Source organism: Colobus angolensis, unplaced genomic scaffold (genome assembly GCF_000951035.1).
Source record: "Colobus angolensis palliatus isolate OR3802 unplaced genomic scaffold, Cang.pa_1.0 Scaffold95, whole genome shotgun sequence".
NCBI lineage: Eukaryota > Metazoa > Chordata > Mammalia > Primates > Cercopithecidae > Colobus > Colobus angolensis.
In genome coordinates this window covers 5,275,307-5,289,657 of record NW_012123487.1, presented here as the reverse complement: position 1 = coordinate 5,289,657, position 14,351 = coordinate 5,275,307, and the positions used below count along the sequence as shown (strand labels likewise).

Below are 14,351 nucleotides of genomic sequence, written 5' to 3'. Positions count from 1 at the left end.
AGTAATAGAGCTACTTACTTGGATAGGTCTGTAAAGGTTGGCAATGCCACTCCCCAATGCCACGGCCATAGCAGTAGCACTGGTATCTGACACCATGCACATACTTCTCCCATGAATCTCCAATTTGATAAAATGTCCCAGTTTCTGAATCCTGGCATTGGTCTAAAATACACACAAGGAAAAGATAAACAGCCTTGAAGACTTAAAACTATGAACTTAATTTCAGGATGCTAGAGCATACATTTAGTTTGAATAGAAATTTGCAACTGTCCTTACACATATATGCAGTTAAAAAAGTATTTTGTTCACATTCTTTACCTTATAGGACAATTTGTAATTTTAAAAAAAAGTACCTATTAGGAGGAATAGTTTTCTAAAGGGTAATATTTCTAAATAAAAATGTAAAGATTTAGTGGCCGGGCGCGGTGGCTCAAGCCTGTAATCCCAGCACTTTGGGAGGCCGAGACGGGTGGATCACAAGGTCAGGAGATCGAGACCATCCTGGCTAACACGGTGAAACCCCGTCTCTACTAAAAATACAAAAACTAGCTGGGCGAGGTGGCGGGCGCCTGTAGTCCCAGCTACTCGGGAGGCTGAGGCACGAGAATGGCCTAAACCCGGGAGGCGGAGCTTGCAGTGAGCTGAGATCCGGCCACTGCACTCCAGTCCGGGCGACAGAGCGAGACTCCGCCTCAAAAAAAAAAAAATGTAAAGATTTAGATTTCAGTGTGTATTGATAATCTACATATTAATATTAAATATTAGATATTATTTTACCCATATTAATGTAACTGGCTTAACATTTGAATAGCAAGACAAAAATCTGCAATAATTTCATTTTCCTTCTTCAAAATTTAAAGAAACTAATTTGACATTTAAATGACAGAGCTAGACTTTAACTATGAGTACTTGCTGAGCAGCTTCTAAGAAAACCTCTCAGGCTTCTCTCTCAGTTCTGGCAATCTCACGCTAAACAAACTGGTGTTACCAGTTTGTTTTCTTAGTTAGCAACCAGTCTCTTTTGGTAAAAAAAAATAGTAATGGATTACCTTATATTTTGTCGTGCTGGTAACACAGCTCTTTTAAGGCTCAACCTTCACTATTTGCTTAGTTCTATTTTGAAGGGCAGCCAAAAAAATCCTAGAGTATTTTGGTGGGTGATATTTACTGGTACAACCCTTTGCTCATGCTGTTGCACTGCTGGTAAGGAAGAGAGTTTGAGAGCAGCCTGACCAACATGGAGAAACCCCTTCTCTACTAAAAATACAAAATTAGCTGGGCCTGGTGGCGCATGCCTGTAATCCCAGCTACTCGGGAGGCTGAGGCAGGAGAATTGCTTGAATCCAGGAAGTGGAGGTTGCAGTCAGCCGAGACTGCCATTGCACTCCAGCCTGGGCAACAAGAGCGAAACTCTCTCTCTCAAGAAAAAAAAAAAGGAAACAATACTTTTCATAGCATGGATTATCTTTATGATTCTAAACCAAAGAATAAATTCCATTCAATTAAAATAAGCCTAAATTTGTCATCAAATTCAGCAAAAACCAGATGACTACCAATATCAAGATATTTTGGTTCAGTATTAGAGAGAAGACTTTACAAAGCTCTTTGCAAGCAACTGATCAAAGCCTGGAGCCAACTTCAGTCACGTGATTTCACATAGCTTTTCTCATCTGAAACTTGCTCACCATTCCGCCTGTGCAAACTCATCTAGGGAAATGGGGTTACTCACCGACGGGATCACACTTCCATCTGCCTCGACCCTGACCGAAGCATGTACAGTTCAGCATGTGTCCCTCTTCATGACGCTTGTGGAATGTGTCATTCACATTGTAAGTGATGTCATCAACAATGCACTGATCTGTTGAGGAAATAGGTGGGTGAGTGAGAAAATTTTTAAAGTTCCATTGATGAAAGAAAAAAGGTATGCTTCTCAAAGCACACAGCTACCTCTGCTTAATTATCAACACCTTCCACTAAAATAACTTTTCTACAAGCATAGAATAACCTTTTTAATACAATTTTTGCCAAAAAATTTTTTTTTCTCTCCAAAATCTGTAACTGTTGCAGAGGTTACAGCATGCTCAAGTAAAGAATATGGCCAGGTGCGGTGGCTCACGCCTGTAATCCCAGCACTTTGGGAGGCTGAGGTGGGCGGATCATGAGGTCAGGAGGTGGAGACCGTCCTGGCTAACACGGTGAAACCCTTCTCTACTAAAAATACTAGCTGGGCGTGGTGGCGGGCGCCCATAGTCCCAGCTACTACAGAGAATGGCATGAACCCGGGAGACAGAGCTGGGAGTGAGATCACGCCACTGCATTCCAGCCTGGGTGACAGAGCGAGACTCCCTCTCAAAAAAAAAAAAAAAAAAAGTAGTAAAATACACTTTCCTGTGAAAAGCCAATATTTGAACAAATACACATCTTACTTTCTGAAAATTTCTTGCTTAGTTGGTAATTTCCTTTAAATATCTGCTTGTTAGGATAAATAAGAAGATGAAACATATTTATCTAACACCCAGCATGATGTAGTGGTCTGGTCTATGGAACAGGGGGAAGGGGTGGAGATATATAGATTTGGGAAATAAAATGTCAACAGTATACATAATGCTAAAATAAATTAGGCCAACTGTTGCTCACTCTTTGAGAGATCCTGAGAAAATTACTTTTTCCTTTTTGGGTCTCAGCTTCTTGGTCTATAGAGTGAGGTCTGTATGTGTTATTAAGGTCTCTTTCAGCTCTGCAACACCACATGTAATTATTACTCCTGGATGGTGTTACCCACTGGACACCACAAAAGGAGAACAAATTCAGACCAATATCTACACACTAGCCACACAGATTATTAATAGCTCAGAGTTCTCCCTAACTATTACTTTTCAAATCAAAGAAATGGAAAACTAAAACACTTTAAATAAGTCAATACTTCCTCATATTATACAGCTGGGTGCAAAGGAGAAAAACTAATCTGAACAAGGAAAGTTAGTCCCCTATGTATTTGTCTCCTGAAATTTAGATCTGCAAGGATCTGATTTTAGAATAGCAAGGTCTTTATTTCTTTACAGAAATTATCCTGTCTTTTCTAGACATGAATCCAGTGGCATAGCCTAAAGCTGAATGGAGCAAATGTTTCATTCTTACTTTTGAAGTCATCTTTTTGGCTCAGCCTAAGTACTTACATCCTAGGAATGTTTCAGAACATTAGCATTGCTGTGCCAGCTTGTCTTAGCAGGCTAAGATAAGCCTGAAAGGCTTATCTTACCAAGCATGGTAGACTAATGAATGAAGTGGCATTGAATATTTCTTCCCCTACTTGTGGCAAAGTGCAAGTTTTCACTAAAAAAAGTCTCCCTCTCTGTACCTTTTGCCATCTCAAATGTTTTCATTAATCAGCCAGCGTACCTCGAAGCTGCGAGTAGGCAATGCATGTCCATTCCCCACGACCGTTCCCAACACACGTGCACCTCATCATGTGGCCCATGTCATGCTGCTTATCCCACTGATCTCCAATGCGGTACATGACCCCTTCATTGGTTGTGCAGATTTCCTCATGGGCTGTTTGGAAATGGATGAGAAAGGCACTTGATAAATGATCACAAGGTCTAAACAGGTATGTGTGCAATAGGATCACTTCAGTTTGGTCATCCCAAGAATTCTCACTGGGGAAGAAGCTTTGTGTGCATCCAAGAAATCTAAGGGCTGTCAGGTGAAGGGGTAGAATTTTTGAGCTCTGGAGGCAGAAAACGTAGTCCAAACATGATGTCATAGAAAATAGTTACAGGAAGGGTTAGGGGATGTTAAACTAAGATAATACCCACACATTCACACAAAGGGTTCATGCTATTCTAGAAGCCTGGATTTAACTACTGCTTCATAACATTTCCCAGTTCCAATTTATTCTGGATCAAATAACAACTATGTGTTTGGATATAGAATTTCAAGCAAAAGTGGTTTTTTCTTCTAAACTCAACATTTTCTTTTGTTGAAATAAAGAAATAAAATTGTAAGCAGTTTCTTTGTCTCATAGTCACTCTTGACAGTGCCTATTGCACAAGCTCTTGGTTCTACAACTGGAAAACCAAGGGGAATCTATGGGGTTCTTGAAATCTGAAAACAAGTAAAAGATATTGGTTTCCATTTGTTTGCCATCTATACAAACTGGAGACCTTAAAAAAAAAGAGCGAGATTCCCTACCTGTTAGAAAACACTGAGTTTTAGTCACTTTGGCACTCTTTAATAAGTGATAGAGCTTATGCCATCAAACCACAACCATGTGTCAATATTGTAGCTCTGTGACTAAAGCCATCATATATATATTAAATGTTGTAAGCTACTCAGTTGTGTGCTCTTTACAAAGACAAACCTGTGCAAATTCATATTTCCAGCCTTACAAATAAGTAATTATACTTTTGACATTAAATCATGTCAATGAGGTTTAAAAATTATATAATTATCTGATTATTCTTCCCAATCCTTATGTATATGATGTAACATCACACACATACACACACACACACACACACACATTTCACATGAAGTTTTCTGTTGTCTCAAAATTGTCTTAATGAATGAAATAGGAGTAAACTGGACACTCGTCTTTAGTCTCTATTCCCTAAATAGTTGTCAAACAAGACAACCCACAAGGGCTTCATCTTACCAGCCATGGGGCAGAATCCAAACTTCTGGTCAGCATCATAGTTCTGTGTGGTCCCACACCACTTCATGTTGTCTCTCCTGCCCTCAGAAGTGCAATCAGTGTAATTGTGGTTGTTGTATAGGAAGGGGAAGTGGCACAAGGCACCATTGGAATTTCCTCCTCGAGTCTGAACCAAAACTGCCAGGAACAATACACAACAAGGAAGGAAAGGATTACCGCTGCGCTTTCCAATGTACACAGAATTACTGGTCTGAGAGAACCAGGTTTCTGCAGCTAATTCTCAGAGAGTCTATTTCAGAATAAAAAATATCTGATAATATAGTTCTAAGCTTCTTAGCATATTTACCTTCACGTTCAAAACAGATTTAAATCCCATTTTCACTGTCATTTCCCCTGCACCCCCCACAAAAGATTAAATGATAGCTTTGAATAAAACATTGTTTTAACTGGAAAATAAGCTAAGGCATTAAAATATTCATCCTGTGTATTCCTCAGCCCTGTGGGATCATCTACTGATTCCAAAATACAAGTATCTTTAATCACATCATAATCCCAATGTGTTAAATCAAATGAACTGGAAGGCTATTCCCTTGGTGTCATTTCCCAGCAGTACTGGGGAAGATGGAAGAATCCTCAGCTGTTATGTGAGCTGTGTTATCTCTTGAGTCCAAACTTAACAAAAGCGATGCTTCTTGGGCAGCCTCAAAATAAATGGCTAGAATGCTGGCAAATAAAAATAGGGCATGAAAGTGAGTTATTTTTCACTTCCGTGGCTCCCCCTTGGGACACTCACCAGTATGGTCTGTGCAGAAAGAATATTTCTGGTCCTGCTCATAATTCGAAGTTGTGCTGCACCAAAGATGTCCGTCCTGTCGCCCTTCTGTGGTGCAGGAGTAGAACGTCCTGCCGTTGTAGGTGAATGGTAAGACACATGGCTCTCCATTTGAGTTGCCACCATAAGTCTGGGTTACAGCTACAATCATAATCAAAGGAGTGTCAGTAAACAGAGATGCTTTATCTCCCACCAGCAACTGCTTATTTATGGCTTCGATGAGATACTGAGCTTGTGCCCTCAAAGGAAGAAGGTATGAGTATAGATGATCATCTCGTTAATTTCAGTCTAAATGCGTTACTCAGGAATCCACGTCTGCTGTGGGTAGAGCGACACCTGAGTTCTTCTGCTGATATCCTTCATGACCAGTTCTGCTGCCATGCCTCAGTTTCTCTATTTGTAAAGCTATATTTATACAGGTCAATTAAGGATGCTGCTTAAGGATGTTGGGATAATATTTATGACTATATCTATGCCATAAAAATTAATATATAAGGCTATTCTGGGGGAGAATTGTGTACCAATTTTTATTGCCATAGTTACTACCACATTTGTAGCCCAGAATACATATATTAGGTTATCGGAAGATGTTTACATCACAAAGCTGCTGAAAATTGAGATTTAGAATATAAAATTTTGATGATCATTCAGAAAGCAGCTCTCTTGTAACAACACTTTAGACAAATAAAGATAATACAATCTTTACCCATGATGCCCATCACCAGAAAGAAAATATATAAATTAAAAAGTTTGGAAGAAAATGTTTCAAATGCCAACCCTGATTGTTATCACAGGGTGGTAAAGATTACAACCTTCTCTTGTTTGTTTTATTGTTTCACATTGAATGAATGTATTGTCCTTCAAAAACTAAATAATAAAGTCATCAGTCCTATTCTTCAAAAAGATAATGCATACCTGTCTCTTGGCAGCTGACTCCGTTGCCCAGGCACATGCAAAGCATTTGCTTATTTCCTTGTGTCTTCAGCCACTGCATCCCCACAGAGTAGACCACACCACTGTCTGTGACACAGTGGCCATAGGGGGCAGGCTGGGGGTGAGGCTGCGGTTGGTAAACAGCTGCACGAACATCGGTGAAGGGGCCAGATCCTAATGGCATGAGAAGGAAAGGTCACAGAACTGGGTGAGAGAAGATAATTCACTCTTTTCTACAGTTAGGATCTTTAGGATCTCACAGAGATCACTCTGAAATCCATGTCATTACTGGCCTGGGACTGGGGGAAAAAAAAGTCCCTTATTCAGCAGTTGCTTTTGTATTTAGTCTAGGAAATAATCCACAAGTGTCTACCAAGTGGTCTCCATCCTCCAACTCAATTGGGGCTACTGGGATTATATTTCTGTTTGTTTTGTTTTTTGTTTTGTGGGGTTATTTTTGAGATGGAGTCTCACTCTGTTGCCTAGGCTGGAGTGCGATAGCGTGACCTCGGCTCACTGCAACGTCTGCCTCCTGGGTTCAAGCAATTCTCCTGCCACAGCCTCCTGAGTAGCTGGAATTACAGGCACATTCCACTATGCCCGGCTGACTTTTTCTGTATTTTTAGTAGAGATGGGGTTTTGCCGTGTTGGCCAGGCTGGTCTCGAACTCCTGACCTCAGGTAATCCACCCGCCTCGGCCTTCCAAAGTGCTGGGATTATAGGCATGAGCCACCACACCTGGCCAGGATTATACTTCTAAATCACAGACATCATCCTGCCACTCCATACAGCAGATACCTTCAACATCTCGCTTTTCTATGTAACTGAGCTCATTAGAGGGTGCCTTCGGCAGCTATCCTGGATTCTCTGGAGGTCACCTCCACCTTCCACATTTTATTTCTCCTCAGTATTATTGCGATTCTGTTGTGCTTTTTCTAAAACCAATTGATCCTCTTAAGACAGCTTTCCTTTCAGAACAATACAATAGGATGTGTCGATTTTTTCTTTCAACTTTTAGATATCTGTTCTCTTGGAGGCCAGGGCCCACCGCAGAACAGAATCAGGGTTGATGCTAGATCAAAGGTACACTGAATTCAGTGCCTCCCTAAATGCTGCTGAACACTAGAACCCAAAGATGTTCACAGGCAAAGAATCCCAAGGTCAAACGTACTAGGGAGACATGGCGCCCATCCCCTACACGCCACCATGAAGAGTATGATGTAAAGGAACATACAGATTCTGCAGAGCAGGTTCCATTTTGTTTAACCCAGTGCTTTTCAAACTTTTTTGAACAATGGAGTCTTTTCAGTATTGGCAATATTCATAAAAATAGCTAACATTTACTGAGTGTTTATCACCATTTAATTCCCACCTACTCTTTTAATCTATTTTGGTAGATTGACATTTATAACTCTTTTTGGTCAGTAGCAATTTTATTAATGATAATCAGATAACTCAAAGATATCAAATCTAATCTTGTTCACCTTTGTAAGTGTCCAAAGCAAGACAAAAACTCATCAAAAGAAGAAAAATTAGAACAATTAATATTTTTAACTGAAGGATGGCTGAGTCACTATATAACGATGCTGGCACATCATATAGTAAAAAGTTGATCAAAATGTATTAAAAATAATGAGAGGAGTGCACATTCTTGTTGGCCATATTTCTCTCTTCAGATTTTTATGAAACATTTGTGATGTAAAAATCTTGTTCTTATGCCAAAAATGATTAAAACTTGTTTTTTTAAAAAAGAATGCTTGGATAGCATGTCTTTCATGGCCATCTCTAGGTCCTCTCTGAATTTCTAAAATTTCAAATGCCAATACATGAAGAAAATGATTGTGCATTACTTTATAAAATGTAACAAAGTTTGCCAGAGCATAGAAACCACCTATGAAGGATGGTTTCCCCTACAAAAAGAGCTCAGTGTTGGAACAGGGAAGTACACATTCAAAAACAAACAAACAAAAAACAACAAAAAACCCAAATGTACTTTTTTTTGTTCTTTCCTAGGGAAGAACCAAGTAGTCATATAATTAATTGTAACTCTCATTTCCTTTCAAATGAACTTTGGATATTCAAAATACATGTGCGTGCGTGCGTGTGCGTGTGTGTGTGTGTGTGTGTGTGTGTGTGATCTATCCATGGTAGATTTTATGATGATAGGATTCTTTAAAACTCAGTTTTATCTTTTGGCGATAAATCTGGCTTTTTTCCCCCTAAGATTTATTTGCATTATTTTCATTTTTTTCTCAAAAAGTTAAAACCTGACATTAAAAAAACTTTTAACAACCAATAATGTGTTAAATGATCTTAGGTTATTCGCTGAAACCCTACAAATTATCCTCAAATGGCATGTCAAAGGAAAGACGGATTTGCAGAAATATTTCTTGACCTGCTTCCCCATTTCCCGCCCCTGCTCGTCCTGTGCCTCACCGCTCGATGTGGTCTGCACAGTGGTGTGCCTCTCACACTTCCACTCTCCTCGGCCGTTGCCTGTGCAGATGCACTGGAGCAGGTTTCCTCGATTATCCTTCTTGCTCCAGGTGTCTCCAATTCTATAGGACGTCCTCGTGTCCTGATCGTTGCATCTATCTGTGTCACAAAGGAAGCACATAAATACATACATCAGGTCAAGAGTGGCAAGTGGTCAATTCAATCTTAAAAAAGGAATGCTATCTATGCCTGGTAATCTATTATTGCTAATAGGTTCATATTCAGCTCTGGTGCTGCGAGGTATTACACTTCTGAAAGATGAAATTATATTTGTTACAATGGAAAGGGAGCTGAATGGTTTAGTCTAGTTTCATCTCTCTGTCAAATAACATAGTCATTCATTCGTTCATTCATTCACTCATTCATTCGTTCATTCATTCATTCATTGTTTTCATGCCGTTCCTTTGGCTAACTTCATTCTCTGGCATTATATTTCATCTTTTTCCTTCTCAGGCTCTTCCAGGACTTTTCTTAGTCATCACTGTCTATGGCCTGCCTTTCTTTCTTTTTTTTTTTTCTTTTTGAGATGGAGTCTCGCTCTGTCGCCCAGGCTGGGGTGCAGTGGCCGGATCTCAGTTCACTGCAAGCTCCGCCTCCCGGGTTTACGCCATTCTCCTGCTTCAGCCTCCCGAGTAGCTGGGACTACAGGCGCCCGCCACCTCGCCTGGCTAGTTTTTTGTATTTTTTAAAAGAGACGGCGTTTCACCGTGTTAGCCAGGATGGTCTCGATCTCCTGACCTCGTGATCCGCCCGTCTCGGCCTCCCAAAGTGCTGGGATGGCCTGCCTTTCAATAGGGAACTTGCATTAGAAAACTATAAACTGGCTGAGTGCGGTAGCTCACAGCCTGCAATCCTAGTACTTTAGGAGGGTGGATCACCTGCAGTCAGGAGTTCGAGACCAGCCTGGGCAACATGGTGAAACCCCCATCTCTACTAAAAATACAAAAAAAATTAGCCGGGTATGGTGGCGGGCCACTGTAATCCCAGCTATGTGGGAAGCTGAGGCAGGAGAATCGCTTGAACCCAGGAGGTGGAGGTTGCAATGAGCCGAGACCACGCCACTGCCCTCCAGCCTTGGCAACAGGGCGAGACTCTGTCTCAAAACAAACAAACAAACAAACAAGCAAACAAAAACTTAAAACAATGGGGAGGCAAGCAGGTCTTAAAGGGTCTTCACCAATGGCTACAAAGAAGCTATAGAAGGATGGTAGTATCTCTTTCTTCATTTGTTATGTAAAAAATTTAGAGGATGCACAATTTCTTTTACTAAAATGTTATTTTCCCCTCCCCTATACCCCAACACCTACAGTATTTAAAAATCACTAGCAAAATAGCCCCAAATTATTCAGTGTTAGCCCTCCAATGGAAGAGTGGGATCAACGTAAGATGATAATTTGTAACTAAATGACCATTAGTCTATGTGTTCATTTATCTGGTAAATAGATTATTTAAATTATAATCCAGATTTGCTCTGTGCCATGATGTGAGTATAGAGGATCTGATTTCTTTGTGAATCAGATATTGTTGCAACTACTGGGTTAGAGACAAAAAACTAACAGTTGATGTAGGTTCAAACAAATACACACTCACATTCATCTCCCACAAGAACATAAGTTTGCATGAAGGTATAATTACTGATTAGAGCTTTTTCCCAACTCCCCTGCTAAAAGTGTTATCATCCCCTGAACCTCCATAGTGCCACTTTCAGTAGTTCTGTTGAAACTTTTAATATTGTGTTTTGCAGATGATAAATATGTATAAGACTTTCTCATCTCCCTGACCCCCTAAGTGCTCTTCAAAGGCTGGGCTAATGTTCAATTCATATCTGCACCCCTATAATACCTTGAACAAAGTAAGTGCTTATAAAATTTTCTGGAATAAATGACTTCTCTTTGAGAAACTTTTCCCAACTTGCTATTTAAAGAGTTCTAAATAATAGATAAGGTTTGAATCAGACATCTAATTTGTCTTAAGCTAAAATATTGCCACAAAGATCCTGGAAGTCTGATGATCACAGTAACATTTTAAATGCAAAATATCTAATAAACCAGCAAGTTTCTGGGAAAGTTTTGGTCAAAATTGTTACCACTTTTCATGAGAGACCTATTTTTTGTTAGCAAAGAATTTGAATTTGGATGATGGCTATGTTAAGGTAGTTAAATGTTTTCAGCCAGATAAATAAAATAGGTTCAAATTATTTGGATTTGATTTTAAACTTATTCACAACACCAGCAGTTAATGGCTGTTTTACTTCAACAAACTCTCTAGTTGTTATTAGTGTAAAATATCAAAAAAGGAGCCTTGAAACCCAAAGGCAACAATTAAGACCCCAAGACAATCTTAGAAGGAGCAGTAAAGATGCCAGAGGCCAGTTTCTTTATAGCACTAACAAAATGCGTTAGGTCAGAGACAATATCCTTAACTCCAGAGTAGGTCATTTAATTTATGGGATAAATTGCTTTTAACTTTATCAATTTAGCCTATGAATGTGCCTTTATTTAAATTTCAAACATAGAAGGAAACCTAAACCTTTTGTTCAACGCTTTGTCAGTGGCAGTGAGCTAAGATTGAATATTGAAGTGGTATGTTTTTCTATTTATGTAGTCTTCTCTGAAGATGCAGAATAAGTTGGTTATGAAAGTTTTCTTGACATCCAGAAGTTACCAAAGCATGCTGGTATACTGGATGGGTTCTAAGTGACATAGTATTACCCGTCTCTCTAGGAGTCCAGAAAACAATACCTGGCTTAATCTTTAACATAAGGATGTAAAACATACTTCTAGAGGTGCAAGTGATGCGTCCGCTGCCTTCTCCTAGGCAAGTACAATCTACCATCATCCAGCCTTGGTAGGGCTTCTCCCAGGTTTCTCCAACCACATAGGAAGTCCCAGCAGCATGATCAAAACATTTCTCAGCTGTAGGGAAATTTGGAAGAAAAACAGGAAAAAAAAATGGTTATTTTGAATTGTGCAAGCTCCCTGTAATTTAAAGTGTAGTGTGTAAGCAAAAATTCAGCCACATTTTTTTTAAGTGGCACTCTGTTCAGAAAGAATGACACACCCAGCATCTAAGCACACAGTAAGTAGCCAAGGCAAAAGAAAGCTCCAGCTGAGTTGGCAGGCAGAAATTCCATTCTCCTAATAAGTACATGGACTACATATTTTCAGAGAGCCCCAAACTTCCCACCAGCATTTCCAGTAGCAAGGATCTATGTGTATAACTAGTCTGTGGGAGACGACATATGCAAAATTCCAATTATAAATGACCAATTATGAATTTTGAGTGGCCTACATACAATGGAAAAAAAAAAAAAGCTATTTTAAAATGTTGGAAAGCAAAACAATACAAAACAAGACAAGAATCTCTAAATTAGAAGATAAATAAACAGAGTAAAATTTATAGCCAGAAACTTTCAGGCTTATACTTACAGAATTCAACTGAGGACTGAGACCCAAAGAAGCTCAACAAGTTTTAATTTGAAAAGAAATGACCAGAGTGTGACAAGCACACACTATTTCATGTTTCAGTCCAGGACATTCCATATAGAAATGTGTCCAAAGTGTCATTTTTTTCTTTTAAATAAATTATATCTTGACCAAAGAGGAATCTGAGATCAGTTATTAGGTAAAAGAAATGACTTCATTCTAAATCTCTATGCTTTTGAAGCAAAGTTAAGACTTCTATGTGCAGTCAGTACTTTTTGATCTGATTCCTGTAAGAAGACTATGGATTATATAATAAGTAATTATTTCAAATAAAATTCCCATTTCTTTATTGGTTTTCATTGGAATTCAGGTCTGTGACCTACGTAGATGTGATTCTGGTCTAACCCCACATTAGAACTAAGCATCCCAGCTCTGGCTCAGACCTGAGACTCACACACCTATGGGCTTGCAGGTCCATTCTCCTTTTCCATTACCAAGACACACACACTCTAACATGTAACCACCAGTCTCATGTGGTCTCCTCCAGGTGTCACCAATCTTGTAGGACTGACCCCCTTCATGGCAGCGGTCTGTTGAAGATACAACACAAATGTTAGGAGAGGGCAGAACAGATTTTTCTCCTTTTTTTGGTCTCATGTTCCACCCATGGTAGGTACTTAGGTTGGCTAAAGTAGAGACACAGACAACAGCTTTCCCATCAGAGACAGGGGAAACATTAACAGGTCTGGTCACTTGGAGTCAATTCAATCAAGTGTCTTGTTTAGAACACAATGGAAAACCACAGAGAAATCTGGATGGCAAGGAAGAGGTCAAAAATCCTGCTTTCCCAGAGAGATCACAGGAAATTGGGTCCTAAGCAGAAAAGAAAGGCTGGGAGGCTTGGTCTTCACTCACATACAGCAGGCTAAGACTGAGACTAATTCAGTGAAAAGGCCACAGCAGGCATAGCACTCCAGCTTTTGGGAGCATGGAGAGCCTGTATTTTACCCTAGGATAGAAATGTCATTTTGGGGGAAAGCAAACAGACATATACATATAAAGTGTGGAAATCCTGGTAGTTTTCTAAGGTGTTAAGCCCAATGGCACATTCAAATGCTGAACTAGACTGTAAACACTATGGACCCTTGCCTCTTGCGATTTGCCTGTAAAGTTGGATAAAGCCTAACATGAAGTATGGGGTAACTTGACTGGGCCTATTCACATGGGACTCTTTTGAATAGAAGTTCTTTAAGATGATTTACATTTAAAGAACGGATCTAAAAACTTAAATACTATGTTAATGGAATCTATTGGTAACTCAGTGAATCATACTGGAAAGAGTGCCTTAGCTAAACTGGAGTTGATGAGAATCAACCCGGTTCCCAAAGTTCTTAGCAAACACTATTGGGTTAATAATTTTGTATTATCCTTTGGAATAGGGACATCTGCTTCCTGGGTACAACCTACTGGTCACCAAGAAACTAGACTGTTTCTGTGAGGTGTAAGAGGTCTCTGCATTGCAAACAAGAAGATCAGACAACACATGGCTTGTTCACTCTTCATGAACACCTTCCCAGTCACGGCAGAAAAGTCTCAGGATTTGTCTAGCTTGAAGATGTCCAGGTGATTTAAAATGGGCAACTCCCCTAAGCATGTCTTATTGAAATGGAACCCAAGAGGTCTCTTGGTTCTACTAGGTACACAAACACACACATTCATAAATGCACACACACTCATAAGTGCACACACATCAAACGCTGATTCCATCTGTGCTCATACTCATCTTTAAGAAACACAGGAACCAGTTGGGTGACCACTTAAGAGTACCTGGTCACCAGGGCCAAATCCCAAAGTTAGGAATATCCAGTCATGGATGACAGAAAATGACAATGATGGTAACAGAGAAATTCATATTTGATATTTCGGTGTTATTTTACACAATGTCTTCCTTACTTGCTATGGTGCAGCTTATTCTCCCTCGCCCAGCCCCAATGCAGGTACAGTCCCAGAT

The 14,351-nt window shown here is 39.7% G+C and overlaps 1 protein-coding gene across 1 annotated transcript in view; it reads right to left on the bottom strand.

Moving 5' to 3' along the window:
• FN1 (fibronectin 1) overlaps positions 1-14,351 on the bottom strand; it is a 75,259-nt gene that overhangs the window by 58,062 nt on the left and 2,846 nt on the right. Inside the window, exons 3-12 of the mRNA XM_011932358.1 lie at positions 14,294-14,351; positions 12,799-12,930; positions 11,693-11,830; positions 8,856-9,014; positions 6,402-6,593; positions 5,448-5,627; positions 4,655-4,831; positions 3,400-3,552; positions 1,730-1,858; positions 19-162 (exon numbers count right to left, since the gene is read on the bottom strand). Coding sequence (XP_011787748.1) covers positions 19-162; positions 1,730-1,858; positions 3,400-3,552; positions 4,655-4,831; positions 5,448-5,627; positions 6,402-6,593; positions 8,856-9,014; positions 11,693-11,830; positions 12,799-12,930; positions 14,294-14,351 — 1,462 coding nt within the window. The remainder of the gene's footprint in view (positions 1-18; positions 163-1,729; positions 1,859-3,399; positions 3,553-4,654; positions 4,832-5,447; positions 5,628-6,401; positions 6,594-8,855; positions 9,015-11,692; positions 11,831-12,798; positions 12,931-14,293) is intronic.